Source organism: Danio rerio, chromosome 18 (genome assembly GCF_052040795.2).
Source record: "Danio rerio strain M-AB ecotype USA chromosome 18, GRCz13ab, whole genome shotgun sequence".
Classification (NCBI taxonomy): Eukaryota; Metazoa; Chordata; class Actinopteri; order Cypriniformes; family Danionidae; genus Danio; species Danio rerio.
In genome coordinates, this window is record NC_141038.1 from 11,212,830 (window position 1) to 11,231,989 (window position 19,160).

General features: G+C 37.3%; 1 protein-coding gene across 7 annotated transcripts in view; it reads left to right on the forward strand.

Moving 5' to 3' along the window:
* The window catches only part of cacna2d1 (calcium voltage-gated channel auxiliary subunit alpha2delta 1), a 229,478-nt gene that overhangs the window by 146,342 nt on the left and 63,976 nt on the right, over positions 1-19,160 (forward strand). For 2 of the 7 annotated variants that reach the window (XM_087292984.1, XM_087292989.1), the window contains exon 19: positions 4,476-4,535. The exons of the other annotated variants lie outside the window; for them this stretch is intronic. In XM_087292984.1, the coding sequence (XP_087149110.1) occupies positions 4,476-4,535 (60 nt within the window). The remainder of the gene's footprint in view (positions 1-4,475; positions 4,536-19,160) is intronic. 7 annotated transcript variants of the gene reach the window in all.

The window sequence follows — 19,160 nt, forward strand, 5'->3', positions numbered from 1 at the left end:
ATTATTGACAAGTGCGTCTGACCTCATATGTAAAGCTGCAGGTTTAGAATGTATGAACATGCATTTGTGGCGCGTAAACAGGCGCTCGTATTGCTTTTTCCTTGAATTGAAGCGCACAGCCTTGTTCCTGAGTGAATTTCGCACATAACCTCTGCAAATCGCCCCAAGAAATACTCGTGCTCCTGGCAGCCAACCCGCATATATGTTTCTCAATGCTATTCCACCACGCTTTTACATTTCAGTCTATTCACAGTCCCTTTGATTCTGGTATTTCACCACACACATGGACCGGCCTGTATTTAATCTTTTAAACAAAGAATGCGCAAGTGAAAAGAGATCATGTGTTTGAGTTTGGGGTCATAGTTTATCCTTGGTCTGGATGGTAAAAGCACTGTCCATCTTGCAGGCTCTGACAACTCCAGCGCACCATGACAATCTGGCAAGTTAAGGAGGTAAAATGCATTAAATATATTGCGTCTGGTCAGGCTTAGATCGAAAATCGTTTAGACGTTCTTTGATTTAAGCGCAGAATGCAATTGCAAAAAGTTAGGCACATGAAAGACTTGACAATAAGATGATTTAATGGGAAGTAAGAAATCTGAGTTTTGCTGTAAACACTCATTTACTTTCATTTAATGTGTATTTAAGCACAGATAAACACAGCTACAGCTGATTATAAACTACCTGACAAAAGTCTTGTCACCTAAGATTCATATAATGCAGCAACCATTACTTTAAGACTTTAATTACAAGTTTTAGGAACAACAAATAATAAATTGACTTCTAGTTGATCATCTGGTATCAAAAGTGGCTCATACGAGAGGCGAAGTCCTCTAGATTACGTTTTTTTTTACCAAAATAAAATATGATCATGCCTTGATAATGAATTATTTAATTAGGAGGGTACGGTCTGACTTTGCTTAGACAGAAGTCCTGTCACTTAACAAAAATATTGTCCAGTATAAAATATAAAGTTATGGTGCAGTGGAAAAAGAGTTAATATTGTGTATGACTCCCATGAGCTTGGATCCATACATCTCAGCAATGATTCTCAAATAACGTATTAATAAAGTCATCTGGAATGGCAAAGAAATCGCTCTTTCAGGACTCCCAGAGTTCATCAAGATTATTTGGATGCATCTTAAATGCCTCCATCTTACTCAAGACATGCTCAGTAATGTTCATGTCTGGTGAGCGGGCTGGCCAATCCTGGAGCACTTTGACCTTCTTTGCTTTCAGGAACTTTGATGTAAATTCAACCTCCTGCCACTTTTTCAAATGATCAACTAGAAGTCAAATTATTATTTGTTGTTCTTACAACTGGGATTGACGACAAGACGTTTGTTAGATAGTTAAGTGCTGTACAGATACATACCAGGAAAATCAATAAAGTCAAAAATAAATTTAACGCAAAGTTTAAAAACAGTTTACCATTTTGTCTGATTTATGATTTTTAGTGATAGTTGAGCTTTTAGAGTTTTGTTGTAATTGAAGGTTTGACATTGAGCAAATCAGTAATGTTTTGCAAAGATACCGATTCTCTCCAAAAAGAAAAAAAGTTAGTAGTTACATTAGATTATGAATATTTTACATGCGTGAATCAATCAAAGATTGTGTCCGTACTGTGTGGTGTTCATATCAGATTTAATTTGTATTTTTAAATGAAATTAAAAAGATACTTTGATATTCCAAAAAACCTATAGTTTCTCCTAGAATTGTTCTCAGCCTCTTATATTTTTTGTTTAGTTATTTTACTTGAAAGGCAATGCAAAGAACCTATTTTTGCCATAGAAGTGGAATTACATTTAGAAGACAATTTCAGAAACACTTAGAGGTCTTTGTGTCGAAACTCTTCAAATATGTGTGAAACAAGTTTCCATCAATAAGTGAAAAAGTTGTGTTTGTTGTGTTATAATGGGTTTTACAAACAATTCATTTATAATTATAAGAAATGTTAGCATTGTAAAATTGTAAAGCTACAAAATAATATTTTAAAATTGTAGTATAATTCCATAACAATACATTTTATGTAAAAAAAAAACATTCTTTTAATTTAATCATATTAACTTTAAACATTTATTCTATTCTATTATTTAAAGCGTGTTTTTTGTTAGACCAGGGGTCTCAGATTCACATCCTGGAGGGCCGCAGACCTGCGGAGTTTAATTCCAACCTTGCTTCGACACATTAAACTGCAGGTTTCAAACAAGTCTGAAGGACTCAGTTAGTTAGATCAGTTTTGTTTAATTAGACAGATCCCCTAGTTTTTCACTATTTTTATTTATTTATTTTTTTTTTGTGATTTTCTTTTGCGATAAAGATGACTGATTTTGTGGTGGTAATTCCCAGAAATTTGCGGACAATTTTGCAATAAAAAAAATCAATATAATATATAAATATAAAAAAAGTATATATCCATAGCCAAAAATAGCCAACAAATACACTGTATGGGTCAAAAAATTTCTTTTCTTTTTTGTCAAACAACATTAAATTATTTAGCATATATCATGATCCATGAAGATAATTTGTGAATTACCTACCATTAATATATCAAAACTCCTACAGAAATTGTGCATTGTTGTGAACATAATTTGGAAAACATTAAACTTAAATTTCTCTGTTTTGATTTATTTGAAACTCTGATTCTGTATTTTCAAGTAGTTTTTATATTAGTCAAATATTGTCCTGCCTAAAAAAGTAATGAAAAAACTGTACAAAAACACGCACATCTCTCTAAATTGGGTGCTCAGCCAAAACCGCAAAAAGTGGAAATAAATGTCAATCAAAGGCGGCAACACCAAGGCTCCAAAAATACAAATTTATTAAATTAAAAAGGCTGACACAGAGCATGTAACGTTTCGAGCCACCCGGCTCTTCATCAGACAAAGTTCATCACAATCAGGTGCTCCTTTTTGTACACTTCCGGATCACATGATCTCCTCTCACATATATGCCCACATATTCATACATGTATATGTATACATACACAATCATTCATAAATACATATACATATAAACAAATAAATACATGTATACACATTCACATATAGTCTATAGATTTGATATTTCAAGTCATATTACAATATATATATATATAAATCAATAAACCATAATATTACATCACAAATTATAATAAAGAAAAAAATAAAAAATAAAGAAAATAATAAAAAATTGATGTTTACTGCCTAAAAAAAGTAAACATCAATGGAAAGATTATTTATTCAACTTCCAAATAATGCTGAAATCTCAATTTTTAAAAATGGACTCTTTGACATGGTTTTATGGTCCAGGGTCACAAATATTAAGAAAAAAACTACCCTACTGTTGCATCGCAATGTGTAACTTTGAGCGGTTTCTTCACACTTTCAGCTATCTGTGCCTGAGGACGTCTTGGGGCAAGTGTTGAAACATGTCAGTGTTATTACTAAAACTCAGGCTCAAAGAAATACGACGTTTGCTGTACGATCTCCATAAAAATAACAAAGCTCCAGGTCCAATATATGGAGAGTATTAACTTCAACCAGTCGAAATCAAACATGCAGAACACATTTCCGTCCTTGGCGTCAGCAAGAGCGAATGTTATGAAATATTTCCATCTTGCCTCAAAGTTCCATCATCCAGCTTTTGGATTAAAAGAAAAGACGCGAAGGTTTCCTCCCCTCCCCTTTACCGTAACAAACTCGTAACACAACTGGAAGACAATGCTTTTTAATGAGCTCGGCTATATTGTTAAAGGCATGAAAATACATGCGCAATGACAAACATTATTGCTCCCAGCGGACTCCATGTGCGGAGCAGGCTGCGCGATCCGGACGGTTTTACTTTATTTTAGCGCGCCGGCTCTGATCACATCTGAAGGTTTGATCTCTCAAGGACAGATGCTGAGATGCGATCCGGTATCAAGCGGGCTGATTGAGAGAGACACATAGGCATGGATTGAATCTCTGAACCGTGGATGCCGTACTTAACCCCGAGCAGCGCTGATATGCAAACACAAGCCCTAAAACCATGGGGTGCCAGATCTACTGGAAACAGTTCAAAGTGCTCCACCAGTTTCCAGCGGTGCAAAACACATGACTGAATTTGTCGGCTGAAGTTAAGAGAAAGGAACCACTTTCGGGGCGTCTTTCAAGGAGACTTTGAACACTGCAGGAAAGGCTAATTTGATTTTGACAGTGCCGAAACTGAACAAACGCTCCTAGTATATCAGCCATATGTCGTCCGCTCGCCAGAGAGCCGAATAACGGTTCAAACAGTAGGAAGGCCTACACGACGGGAATCGATTTATAGTGTGCACTTTTATTTCCTTCAAATGGTCTCATCTATGATGGATTGCCGTGTTTTACAATAACAGCACTGTTAACAAGTGTGGTCTCTTTCAGTGCTGGCTATTTGAGTCTTAAGTCTTACATTTTTTGGCACCCATAAATAACTCCCTTTCTGTTTGTCACTGAAATCCTCTTCATATTTCTTAGAACAGGATTCAGAGCCGTCACCGCAGGCTAAGTAAAAAGCTTGCTCTTACGTTCCCTGAGGTGAGACCATCAAACTGTGGTAGATCAAGAGTCATATATTGATTAGAGTGATTAGAGTCAAATAGTGATAAATGGCTTATTTAAAGGGATAGTTCACCCACAAATGCACATTTGTAGCTAATTTACTAATGATCAGGCCATCCACAGGCTTCCCTCGCTTCTTGAAATTACTTTAATTCCAGACACATGGATTCAAGGCCTGAACATTGCTTGAATTACATTTGAAATGATTTTTTGGTGTTATTTCAACAATTGTCATGCTGCTGTCAAAATCGGAAGGAAAAAGATTTGTTGCATATTCTTTGGAGTTTTCCTGTTTTGTCAGATTTTTGGAAATATATAATTGACTTATCATCAAAAGTTACAGACATCAAACTCCTGGAATCTGGATATTGGGGGACACTTTACTGGATACATCTCACCATAAAAATACTTCACATTTTAACTCTTAACTCTTAACTTTACATTCTAACTAAAGAGTGTACTTTACATTCACTCTTCATCTACAACATATTGGATCAACAAACTTATTTCCTACTGCACCCCTAAGAAAATACTGTTCAGTGTCGTAGAATCATCAAATACTTTTCTGGTGTATCTACCTTCCATTTTTAGTTGCATGCTTTAAGTTGTTTTATTTTTTTATTTACTTATTTATTTACTCATTCATTTTTTTATTTATTTTTATTTATTTTTATTTTTTTATTTGTCTATCTATCTATCTATCTATCTATCTATCTATCTATCTATCTATCTATCTATCTATCTATCTATCTATCTGTCTGTCTGTCTGTCTGTCTGTCTGTCTGTCTGTCTGTCTGTCTGTCTGTCTGTCTGTCTGTCTGTCTGTCTGTCTGTCTGTCTGTCTGTCTGTCTGTCTGTCTGTCTGTCTGTCTGTCTGTCTGTCTGTCTGTCTGTCTATCTATCTATCTATCTATCTATCTATCTATCTATTTACTTACTTAATTTCAAATATATGAAAATGAAATCATATTGTACAAACATTAATAGACTTTTTTTTACTTAACCAAAAGCGAGGAAAGTAAGGAGAAACAAAACCGAAAACCACCCAGCTATGCAGAGTCAAGACAGCCTATAACAAGCTGTCTGTATAAACACACACACACACAGCAGCAAACAAGATAAACGCAGCATCACGCTGTCTCATTCACACACATACATACCGTACACGTGCTCACTCGGGAGTCGGGAGCGATACTGTTAGACCGCCCGCTCCCGTCCAAAATTAAACCAGTTACCGACTGCTCCAGCGCTTTATTTGGAAATGTATTTCTGTAATGCAGACCTCTATTCTAAAGTAGAAGTAAACTGGCCTGAGTGGAGAGCAGATTGACATTTTTGGGTGAACTGTACCTTTATCTCCTATAGACTGATTTTATTTGATCGCCATTTTAAAAGCAAAATTGAGACTGCAATGGAAAGAAACCTGGAAGCATCGCCTGTCACACTGGAATGTTTTGCATCTGGCTGTATATCTTATCAGCGAAGAGAAAGTGACACAAATTTAACTATCCATTCTGATTGGATAGTTAAATTAAAAGGGATATCAGACCTCGATTTTAGTTAAGCTGAGGGAAATGGCACTAGTTAGCTAAGGTTTTTTTTTTTTTTTTTCCCCAAACAAACCATTTAGCAAACTCAAGTTAATGAACTGATTCTTTCACTATGTTAGACCTGTCACGATACTGAATTTTGGTACTGAAATTAAAACATTTCCAGCTAACATTTAAGCACTGTTGAGTGCATTCTTAGACAGCGCTGATTTGCCATAGTCTTCACAAGTGCTCAACAGAAATAATTGTGATTGGCCGTTAAGGTCATCAGTTCACCGCACTTCACTGATCATTACCAACTGCAAATACAGAAAAGCGATCCACTGATGACTTTAAAACGCTCCAGTGTCCCTTTATTTTTGTTTGCACTCAATGACGAGCAGTGAACTGATGACCTTTATGGCCAATCACAGCCATTTCTGTTGAGCACTGGTGAATACTTTGGCAAATCAGTGGTGTTTAAGAACACGCTAAACAGCGCTTTAATGTTAGAGGAAAATTGACATTTTTAAAATGTCAGTACCGGGACAACAATATTACAGACAACATGAGGGTGTGCTACAGAAGACTGCATTGTTTTATTGCTCACCTGGTTACATAGGCTGAAGCAAGGAAGGGTCCCCATGGTGTTTACCTGGTGCAATTAACTGAAGCCTAGGAGAACACCTAACGTATTACTCTTAAAGAGATTATGATTTAGTTTGATGCCTAATATGATTTTAATTGTTTAAATTAAATTAAACTGAACTGAATAATATTATAGTGATGTTTGCACCATATCTCATTTTAAAATCGCTGGAGATTTGTAGTCCACAGCATGTTATTACAATGTTTACAGTGCTGATACTATACTTCCGGGTTTCTTTCCACCACAGCCTCACTTTCGTTTTGTAAACTGGCAGCTGTGAAATAAGCGTATAGCTGTAGTGTGGTTTCTACAGTGTGTGCCTAGTGCCTAACCATAATAATAGAGGTCTTGTAGTCTAAATATGTCATTACTGAGCTCATTATAGTTCCAGAACCCAATATCAACATTTTCAATAGTGTACATTTGAAATTCATCTGAGTATATCAGTCTATATGTCTGTTTATGGACATATGTACTAAACAATAGCCCCTTTCACACAGTGATACCGGAAAATATCCGGAAAATTTACGGAACGACTTTACCGGTATGTTCAAAAAAGCGCTGTTCACACAGGCGAGGACGTTACGGAAATTTTCCGGAAAAGAGCATTCACACATCCATTCCAAAATACCGGTAAATTCTGACATCATTCACCACAAATGAGCTTTAAACGGCTGCGCTTGTATTTGTAAACATTTGACTAAATTACAAACTCTTTTGATGATCAATATTGTAAACAACTTTCACAGGATCATATTCGCATGTCGAGATGTTCATAATATGTGCGTGTGCTGCCGCTCACAGGCTGTTTCATGGGCACACGCAAAGCTTGAAGGTAAACAAACAACGGCTTATCATAAGCATCTTATCGATGATTATTTGCACAGTTGGCATTAAGGAGAACATATAAACGTTATCTGACTAACTTCTAGCAGCTAAATGCGTCTGGAAAAATATTCAAAGGCTTTTATTCTCACAAACCGCGCGGACGTAAATGCGTCTGACTGTTGTGATTGGCTAAAGCAGAAGTCTTACGTCAGCACGTTCTAGACGTGCACGCGCTTATTCCGGAAATATTCCTTCTGCGTTCACACAGCGCAGCATTCCGGCAAATTGCCGGTAATGTTACAACTTCTCTTTCCGGAAAATAGCCAGAACGAATTTACCGGTATTTTCAAAAAGGACCTGTTCACACATACAACCTTTCCGGAAAATTGCCGGTAATTTTCCGGAAAGGTCTGTATGTGTGAAAGGGGCTAATGATCCTCCACTGTAGCTTTTGGGGGGAAAAACAAAACAAAACAAAAACAAGCCATAGGTACAAGCATCCAGAACACGGCATATGCTTATGATCAGTCAGGCTAGTGTGTTCAGCGTGTAATGGTTATCAGGAGTGCTAGCATATGCCGTCTGATGTTTGTTTGTGTCTACAGAGTGAGAGTCTGTTGAGATATTTCCTGTCTGGCGGATCAGGAAAGATAATGCTTTTTATTTGTTCCAACCGTTCCCAGATATACTGGAGATTTCAGTCTGCCGTAGCACGTTCGGCGCTCGCATCCAATGCGGACCTCAAGCCGTTGGTATTCATGTCATGTGCTTGTAATCTTGAAGGATTCAGTAATGATTTCTTCATACGGCAGGTCTGTGTTCTCACTTGACCTCCATTTGTGATGCGAACAACAAAAAAGATGATTTACCGTCCAAGTGAAAATACACCAGTGAAAAATGAGGAGGAGAAAAGGGAAAATATTTGCTGAAATGGCACATTGGATGTCCCTCAATGGTGTTGTGGGGGAATTTTACTGCCTGAGATGTTTCGTCAAGTTATTGAGGATATTTATTCACACAGTGTGTTTGTGTATTTTATTAACTAAGGATCACCCAGTGTACAATTTTTGTGTTAGAAATGTATGCAAATTTATGCAGAATGGAATAATGGCCCATTTGCATATTGAAAAACACTATGAAAAATGTTTTCAGTTATCAACAAGGGAAGTATTGTGATATTTCCCTCTCTCTTTGCGTGTGTGTTTGTGTGTGTATTGTCTGGCTGTGTGCAGTAATTTAATAATTATAGATCATCCATTGTTACATTTTTGTGCTAGAAGTTTATGCAAATGTGTGCAGAATGTAATAAGTGGTTTATATTTAGGCAATATTGGTGATATATGCAGAGATGGCACAAGTACAAACTTTACTCAAGTAGTAGTACAGATACTGTTGTTTAAAACGACTCTGGTAAAAGTTGAAGTACTGACTTCACTTTAGTACTCAAGTAAAAGTAAAGAAGTACGGCCAGAGATAAGTACTTAAGTAAAAAGTATTCATTACTATACCTGCTTTAGTTTCACGGTAACTACACCGCACATCATGTAAATAGCAATACAAAATAACTTGCATTTCTCATTTTTTCGTAAAGATTTTGTTGCCAATTTATAGCAGCAAAGTAGCCAAGCAACATCACTCTATTCTCATCACAATATTCTCCAACAACACTGATTGAATAGTTGCCCTGTATATCATCAGTTGGACACAAAACTTAACTTTACTGCTGTTAAGAATAACTGCTGCCATTCTCATTTATTTATTCTAAGACGTAATTCTTCAGCCTATATACTGTATTTATTACTAATAAATGTCTTAAATTTAATACTTATTTTGTCCAATATATATATATATATATTTTTTTCTTTTGATAAAATAAAAACTGAATCTATTTGACTAATTTTTTTTTGCATTTTGCTAAAGCTGCTTTATTTTCTTCAAATAGCAACAATCATGCAGCTCATATGATTTGTTTGTGTTTTCAGAGTATTGTGTATATCTTATTAAACAGATAAAGTTATTAAGGCGGTTTTGCACCATCTTTTTTCTTTTTACCACATGATAATTGCCTTACCCTTTGCATTATATTTTTATTCATAAATGACCCAGTATAAATAGTTTTTATGTTCTATTATATTTATCTAACAACAATCCAACAAATTAAAATGAAGAGTACAGTCTATGGTGTATATAATATAGATGTTAAAACTATAAAACAGTATAAATTCTGTACTAGGAAATTTGAACCCAACCCCCCAGTAGTAGAGATCAGAGAAGTACAGTACAACATGGTCAGAAGTTAGAAGTTAAATACCAGATTTGAACAGAAATGTGTCTCTTGTTTTAACCTGTGATCCGGTCCACCAAAATGCAACTTGTTACCCGGTATAAACATGGCAATAACCGAGGACCCCCTCTGTCTCATCCACGTTAGCCATTATGGTAAGCTTAATAAACGAGCCTACTTACAGTGCGGAATCAGAGGTTGAAAAAGCCGTACAATTACAAAGAATGGATTGACAAGAAATAATATAGATCGCGCCACAAAACGAAAGTAACAAGCCTGATTTAAAAGTACAGATATTTGTGTAAAAATGTAAAAAAAAAATAATAAAGTCAGAAAAATAAATGGAGTAAAGTACTGATATCAGAAAAATCTACTTGAGTACAGTAACAAAGTATTTGTACTTTGTTACTTCCCATCTCTGGAAATATGTAGTAAATAGGAAATATGTGGGGTCCTGAGGGTGAAATAGGGTTTCTATGTTGGGGAAATACGAGCAATATGGACAATATGAGTAATATATGGGTGATATGTGGGCAACATGAGTGATACATGGGTGATATGTAGGTAATATTGGGCAATATGGGTGATTTGTCTAATATTTAGGCAATATGTGGGGTCCTGTGGCTGGCATGGGGTTTCTATGTAAAGGATATGCGAGCATTATGGACAATATGAGTGATATATGGGTAATATGTAGGTGATATGTGGGCAATATAAGTGATATCCATGCAATATGTAAGTGATATGTGGGCAATATTGGTGATATGTGGGTACAATTTGAGATTCTGGGGGCATTAAATGAGTAATTTGGGGGAAATGTGTAATCTGGGCAATATGGGTATATGTGAGTGGTATATGGGTGATTTGAGGGTGTTTTATGAGCAATTTGGATGATATGCGGGGGACATACTTGCATATGGGTAATGTGCGTGGCAATATATGGGCTATATGCGTAAGATTTATGAGCAATAGAGGTCCTCAGTGTCATATATGGGTTGATAGGTTTGATATGTGGCCAATATGGGTCATATGTCTGTGATTTGTGGGGAATATGGGTGTTATGTCTGTGATTTGTGGGCATTATGGTTGATATGTCTGTGATTTGTCGGCATTATGGGTAATATGTCTCTGATTTGTGGGCATTATGGGTGATATGTGGGCAATATATGGTTGATATATATGTGGAGTTTGGATATATGGGCATATAAGTGATCTGTGTGGCAATAGGTGGGTTAAATGCATGACGTGGGTGATTTATGGGCAACATGTGGGATGCTTGGGGTCATATATGGGTTGACATTATATGTGGGTAATATGGGTGATATATGAGCATTTAGGTGATATGTGGGCAATATATGATTTATATATGGGTGATATGCGGAGTCTTGGTAATATGTGGTTGATTTGTAGCTGTTTCATAGGTGATATGTGGACTAAATATTGGCGTATGGGTGTTATTTTTGATGATATATGGGCTATATGCGTGACGTGGATGATTTATGGGCAACAGGTGGGGTCTTTGGGGTCATATATGTGTTGATAGGGATGCTATGTGGGTAATATGTGGGCATTATGGGTGATATGTTGGCAATATATGGTTTATATATGGGTGATATGTGGACAGTATATTGGCATATGGGTTATATGTGTGGCAATATGGGTGACGTGGGTGATTTAAGGGCAATTGGTGGGGTCCTTGGGGTCATTTATGGGTTGATAGGGTTAATATGTGGGAAGTATAGGTGATTTGGGGATGTGGGCAACGTGGGTGACATATGGTCAATATGATATGTTGTTAATATGAAGGCAATATGTGGGTGAATTGTGGGCTCCTAAGAGCTGCACTGGAGCAGCACTCTGAAAACGGTAAAATCATATTAATTAGGGATCACCCAGTGTTCAATTTTTGTGTTAAAAATGTATGCTAATTTGTGCATAATAAAATAATTCCTCATTTGTATATTAAAAATGACATTTTAGAAAAAAAAAATGCAATACAGAAATGTTTCTAATTCATAATGTAAACAAGCAAATAGGAAGGTATTATGATATGTTTCCTCTATTCATCTACAGTTCTCGTTATTTGTTAGATTATTTGTATTTTATGATTTTTTTTTGTCACATATTGGTTATTTTGATCAGTGGCTGGGTATTTGAGGGCGAGGAGTATTTGGGTGGGCCTCAAAAACATGTATAAATCTTTCTTTCCTGTTTATAAAATTACTGCTGCTGGTCTATATTCTGCATGAAAGATGTTTGGACTGGCCAAATATTATTATTTGTACGATACTTTGACAGCTTTTTATAGTCATTCTTTTGTTAGCATAGAATAAAGAGGAAGAATTTGCATGTAAATCCTTGAATGTCATTGCAACGGTAATCAAGATATGTTATCAAGTGCTTGTGCTGTACAAAACAATAATTATACAGCTGTGATTGAATTCAATGTATATTTGTTTGTGTCAGAACGTCATTGCATGCTTAGCCAACTTAAAATAAAATAAAAATATAATATTGTCAATAGTCCAATATTATGATAATACAGTTTTAATAATATGCCCGTAATGAATAAAAATGAACCAAATGGTTATTTTTAGACTGGTGCCAGATATTCTCAGGGCTTGCGGTCAGTAGCTGTGTGCATGAGCTGTTATGATCTGAGCGATATCTGATATGTGGACAATATGTGGGTGATATGGACCAATATAATGCAGTACGTGGTGATATTGGTTGATACAATAATGATATATGGGTGATATGTTGGTGGTATGTGAGCAATAGATGGGTGATTTGGGGAAATATGTGTGTATATAGATGACATGCATAATATATGGGCAATAATATAGGTGATGTAAGGCCAATGTGGGTGATATGTGGCTTATATGTGCGTGATATGGGTGATTTTTGGGCGATATATGTTAAATATGCCAGATATGTGGGCGATATGGGTAAATTGTTGTCAACATGGGTGCAATGCAGATGATATGCAGGCAATATATGGATAATATGGGTAATGTGTGGGCAATGAGGGTGATATCTGAGCAATATGGGTGATAAGTGGATTATATGTGAGGAATGTGGTTGATTTTGGGGTGACATAAGTTAAATATGGCTTATACATGGATGATATGTGGGCAATATGGGTGAATTGTGGGGCAGTAAATGACTGATATTTGACCAATATGGGTGATATGTGGTCAATATTTTGGCAATATGTTGGTGATATATGGGTAATATGTTGTCGGTATGTGTGCAATAGGTGGGTGATATGTCAGAATATGCAGGCAATATAAGGGTAATACAGATGACGTGGGTAATAATATGTGGGCAATATTTGGAGCCCTTGGGGCCAAATGTGGGTGATAAGTGGGCGATATGGGAAAATAGGATATGTGGATGGTATTTGGGTGATAAGTGAGTAATATGGGTGATGTGTAAGTCATATGTGGGCGTTGTGTGAGGTCCTGACTCCTGGAGCCGGTATTTTGGTGATATGTGGGGAAAAAAGCTTTGTATGTGACCTACATGAGTGATATGTTGGAATTATAGATGATTTGTGGGCGATATGTGGGTAGTGTGGGTGATATGTGAGCAATATTTGGGCAATATGGGTGAAAATGGCTTATATGTGAGAAATATGGCTGATTTTTCGGCGATACTTTATATGTTAAATAGGGGTTTATACTGTATGTAGCTGATTTGTCGGCATTATGGGTGAATTTTGGGGGTGATATTCGTCTAATATTTGGGCAATATGGGCGATGTGAGTGATATGTAATGTTTAGGGAAAATCTGGCGATGATGTGGGCAATACGGTGACAAGTGGGTGATATATGGGTGATGTGTGGGTGATTTGTGGCCATTATGGGTGATATGTGGGCAATATATGTGATGTATTGGCAATATGTGGAGTCTTAGTAATATGTTGGTGTTTTGTGGGCAATGTGGATGATATGTGGACAATATAGAGGCATAGGGGTGTTGTGTATGGCAATATGGGTAAAATTTGGGTGATGGGTAACAGGTGGGGTCCTCAGGGTTATATATGGGTTGAAAGGGTTGACATGTGGGCAGTATACTGTGGGTAATTTGTGGCATTATGGGTAATATGGGCAATATATGGGTAATTTGGACGGTATTTGGGTGATAAGTGAACAATATGGTTGATATGTAGGCAATATGGGTGATATGTGAGTTACCGGTATATGTGGGCAACGTGAGGTTGGTAATATGTGGGGAAAAAAGCTTTGTATGTGGCCAGTATGAGTGAAATGTTGGCAATATGGGTGATTTGTGGGTGATATATAGGTAATATGGGTAATGTGTGGGTGATATGTAAGCAATTTTTGGGCAATTTGGGTAATAAATGGCTTATGTGGGCAATATGGGTGTTTTGGGGGGAGATATGTTAAATCAGGGTTTATACTGTACTGGCATTATGGCTGATATGTGGGCAATGTGCAATATGTAGGATGTGGGCCATATGTAGGCAATATATAGGCAAAATCTGGGGATGATATGTGATATCTAGGGAGATGAGGGTGAGTTTGGCAATATGAATGATATGAAGGTGATGTGTGAGCAATATGTGAGGCCCTGGGAGCAATTTGGGGGAAATGGTTGATGTGGGCAATATGGTGATATATGGGTAATGTGTGGGTGATTTGTGGCCATTATAGGTGATATGTGGACAATATATAGGCATGGTGTAATATGTGAGCAATATGGGTGAAATGTGGATGATTGGCAACAGGTGGGGTCCTCAGGGTTATACATGGATTGATAGGGTTGATATCTGGGCAGTGTAGTGTAGGGGATTGTGGCATTATGGGTAATGTGAGCAATATTTGGGAGATATATGGGTAATATGTGGAGTCTTGGGGTCGATATGTGGGCAATATGGGAAATATGAAATGTGAACTGTATTTGGGTAAAAAGTGAACAATATGGGTAATATGTAGGCAAAATGGGTGATATGTGAGTTTTATGTGGGCAATGTGTGAGGTCCTGGAGCTGGTATGTTGGTGATCTATTGGAAAAAAAAAGCTTTGTATGTGGCCAATTTAAGTGAAATGTTGTCAATATGAGTGATTTGTGGGCAATATATAGGTAATATGGGTAATGTGTGGGTGATATGTAAGCAGTTTTTGGGCAATATGGGTGACAAGTGGCTTATATGTGGGCAATATGGGTGTTTTTGGACGATATATGTTAAATCAGGGTTAATACTGTACTTGGCTGATTTGTGGGCAGTATGGGTGAATTGTGTGGGGTGATATAGGTGATATTTGTCTAATATTTGGGCATTATGGCTGAAATGTGGTCAATATGTTAGGTTCTGTGGGCAATATGTAGGATGTGGGCGATATGTAGGCAATATATTGGCAAAATCTAGGGATGATATGTGGTTTCTGGGGATATGTGGGCCTTATTGCCATGAATGATTTGTAGGTGATGTGTGGGCAATATGGGTGATTTTCGGGCGATATATGTTAAATAGGAGTTTATACTGTACGTAGCTGATTTGTGGGCAATATGGGTGAATTGTGGGAGTGATATATGGGTCATATTCGTCTAATATTAGGGCAATATGGCTGATACGTGGGCAATATATGTGCAATAAATGATATCCTGTGGGCAATATGTAGGATGCGGGCGATTATGTAGGCAACATATAGGACAATTATGTGGATGATATGGTTTCTGGGGATATATGGGTGATATTGGTAATATGATTGAAATGTAGGTGATATGTGGGCAATATGTAAGGCCCTGCGAGCAATTTGGGGAAATAGTACATGTGGGTACAGGCGATATATGGGTGTTGTGTGGGTGATTTGTGGCCATTATGAGTGATATGTGAGAAATATATGGGTGATGTATTGATAATATGTGGAGTCTTGGTAATATGTGGGTATTTTGTGGGAAATATGGGTGATATGTGGACTATATATAGACATATGGGTGATATGTGTGGCAATATGTAGGCAATATGGGTGATTTATGGGCAACAGATGGGGTCCTCGGGGTCATATATAGGTAATAAGTGAACAATATGGGTGATATGTAGGCAATATGGGTGTTATGTAGGCAATGTGGGTCATATGTAAGTTTTATGTGGGCAATGTGTGAGGTCCTGGAGCCGGTATGTTGGTGATCTATTGGAAAACAAAGCTTTGTGTGTGGCCAATTTGAGTGAAATGTTGGCAATATGAGTGATTTGTGGGCAATATATAGGTAATATGGGTAATGTGTGGGTGATATGTAAGCAGTTTTTGGGCAATATGGGTGACAAGTGGCTTATATGTGGGCAATATGGGTGTTTTTGGGCGATATATGTTAAATCAGGGTTTATACTGCACTTGGCTGATTTGTGGGCAATATGGGTGAATTGTGTGGGGTGATATAGGTGATATTTGTCTAATATTTGGGCATTATGGCTGAAATGTGGTCAATATGTTAGGTTCTGTGGGCAATATGTAGGATGTGGGCGATATGTAGGCAATATATTGGCAAAATCTAGGGATGATATGTGGTTTCTGGGGATATGTGGGCCTTATTGCCATGAATGATTTGTAGGTGATGTGTGGGCAATATGGGTGATTTTCGGGCGATATATGTTAAATAGGAGTTTATACTGTACGTAGCTGATTTGTGGGCAATATGGGTGAATTGTGGGAGTGATATATGGGTCATATTCGTCTAATATTAGGGCAATATGGCTGATACGCGAGCAATATATGTGCAATAAATGATATCCTGTGGGCAAAATGTAGGATGCGGGCGATTATGTAGGCAACATATAGGACAATTATGTGGATGATATGGTTTCTGGGGATATATGGGTGATATTGGTAATATGATTGAAATGTAGGTGATATGTGGGCAATATGCAAGGCCCTGCGAGCAATTTGGGGAAATAGTACATGTGGGTACGGGCGATATATGGGTGACGTGTGGGTGATTTGTGGCCATTATGAGTGATATGTGAGCAATATATGGGTGATGTATTGATAATATGTGGAGTCTTGGTAATATGTGGGTATTTTGTGGGAAATATGGGTGATATGTGGACTATATATAGACATATGGGTGATATGTGTGGCAATATGTAGGCAATATGGGTGATTTATGGGCAACACATGGGGTCCTCGGGGTCATATATAGGTAATAAGTGAACAATATGTGTGATATGTAGGCAATATGGGTGTTATGTAGGCAATGTGGGTCATATGTAAGTTTTATGTGGGCAATGTGTGAGGTCCTGAAGCCGGTATGTTGGTGATCTATTGGAAAACAAAGCTTTGTGTGTGGCCAATTTGAGTGAAATGTTGGCAATATGAGTGATTTGTGGGCAATATATAGGTAATATGGGTAATGTGTGGGTGATATGTAAGCAGTTTTTGGGCAATATGGGTGACAAGTGGCTTATATGTGGGCAATATGGGTGTTTTTGGGCGATATATGTTAAATCAGGGTTTATACTGTACTTGGCTGATTTGTGGGCAATATGGGTGAATTGTGGGGGTGATATATGGGTGATATTTGTCTAATATTTGGGCATTATGGCTGAAATGTGGGCAATATGTTAGGTTCCTTGGGCAATATGTAGGATGTGGGCGATATGTAGGCAATATATTGGCAAAATCTGGGGATGATATGTGGTTTCTGGGGATATGTGGGCCATATTGCCATGAATGATTTGTAGGTGATGTGTGGGCAATATGGGTGATTTTCGGGCGATATATGTTAAATAGGAGTTTATACTGTACGTAGCTGATTTGTGGGCAATATGGGTGAATTGTGGGAGTGATATATGGGTCATATTCGTCTAATATTAGGGCAATATGGCTGATACGCGAGCAATATATGTGCAATAAATGATATCCTGTGGGCAATATGTAGGATGCGGGCGATTATGTAGGCAACATATAGGACAATTATGTGGATGATATGGTTTCTGGGGATATATGGGTGATATTGGTAATATGATTGAAATGTAGGTGATATGTGGGCAATATGTAAGGCCCTGCGAGCAATTTGGGGAAATAGTACATGTGGGTACGGGCGATATATGGGTGACGTGTGGGTGATTTGTGGCCATTATGAGTGATATGTGGGCAATATATGGGTGATGTATTGACAATATGTGGAGTCTTGGTGATATGTGGGTATTTTGTGGGAAATATTTGTGGGAAATATGGGTGATATGTGGACTATATAAAGGCATATGGGTGAAATGTGTGGCAATATGTAGGCAATATGGGTGATTTATGGGCAACAGATGGGGTCCTCGGGGTCATATATAGGTTGATAGGCTTGATATGTGGGCAATATAGGTGATTTGGGCAATATATGGGAATACATGGGCGATTTGTGGGCTCCTGAGGGTCGCAGTGGAGGAGAGGGTCGACCTCAGTTCTCTCTGTCTCTCATTATGTCCTGCTTTCATATTCAGTCCTGCTCCTTTGATTGTTTCCTTTGCATGTATCTGTCCCTCTTTCTTTCTTTCTTTCTTTCTTTGTTTCTTTGTTTCTTTCTTTCTTTCTTTCTTTTTTTTTTATTCTTCTGTCATTCATTGATGCTAATTCTAATGTTTGTTCTTCATCTGCCGTCCTCATCCTCATCTCTGACTGTGTTCTCCTCATTTTGCATGTAAGAGTCACCTGCCTCATTCCACCTCACACCATCTCTCACACCATAGATTTGATGTACAGTATAGGTGCCAGTGCGGTTAATGTGTGCTTGAGCAATGTGACACATGAACAAAATAATCCACTTCCAAGAGCAAATTTTCTTTTTTTTTTCCCTTGGACTTTACGCAAACAGAAAGTATTACCTCATAAACTGGAACGAGGGAGGATTTTTTTGAGCAATCCAGATTTTAATATCCATAATACATGCTGCCTCCTCAAAAAGCATGAATCATAATTTAACAAGCAAAATGTTATAAATTCTATTTGCGAAATTGTTAGAATTGTATAATTCATATTGTAATGCTTTATGTCTGAGGTATTCACATGGTAGTGTTCAGAAACACAAGCTTCCGCTCACATTTCTCTACATTTCTAAACTATTCAAAAAATGTGAATGTTTATGCAAGGGGGACACAAAGGAGATTAAATGTAAATAAAATACAGACTTTTTTCCATAAGAGGATTGAGCTTAATTTTTTTTTTTTCCTTCTCTCTGTAGAAGAGCATATTAATCAGATTTATGCCTCCATAAATGAACTTTTTAAACACTGTGTATTTCTGTAGCTCAACAGAAACTTTCACCATGATGTATTGTAGACCTGGAGCACATTAACC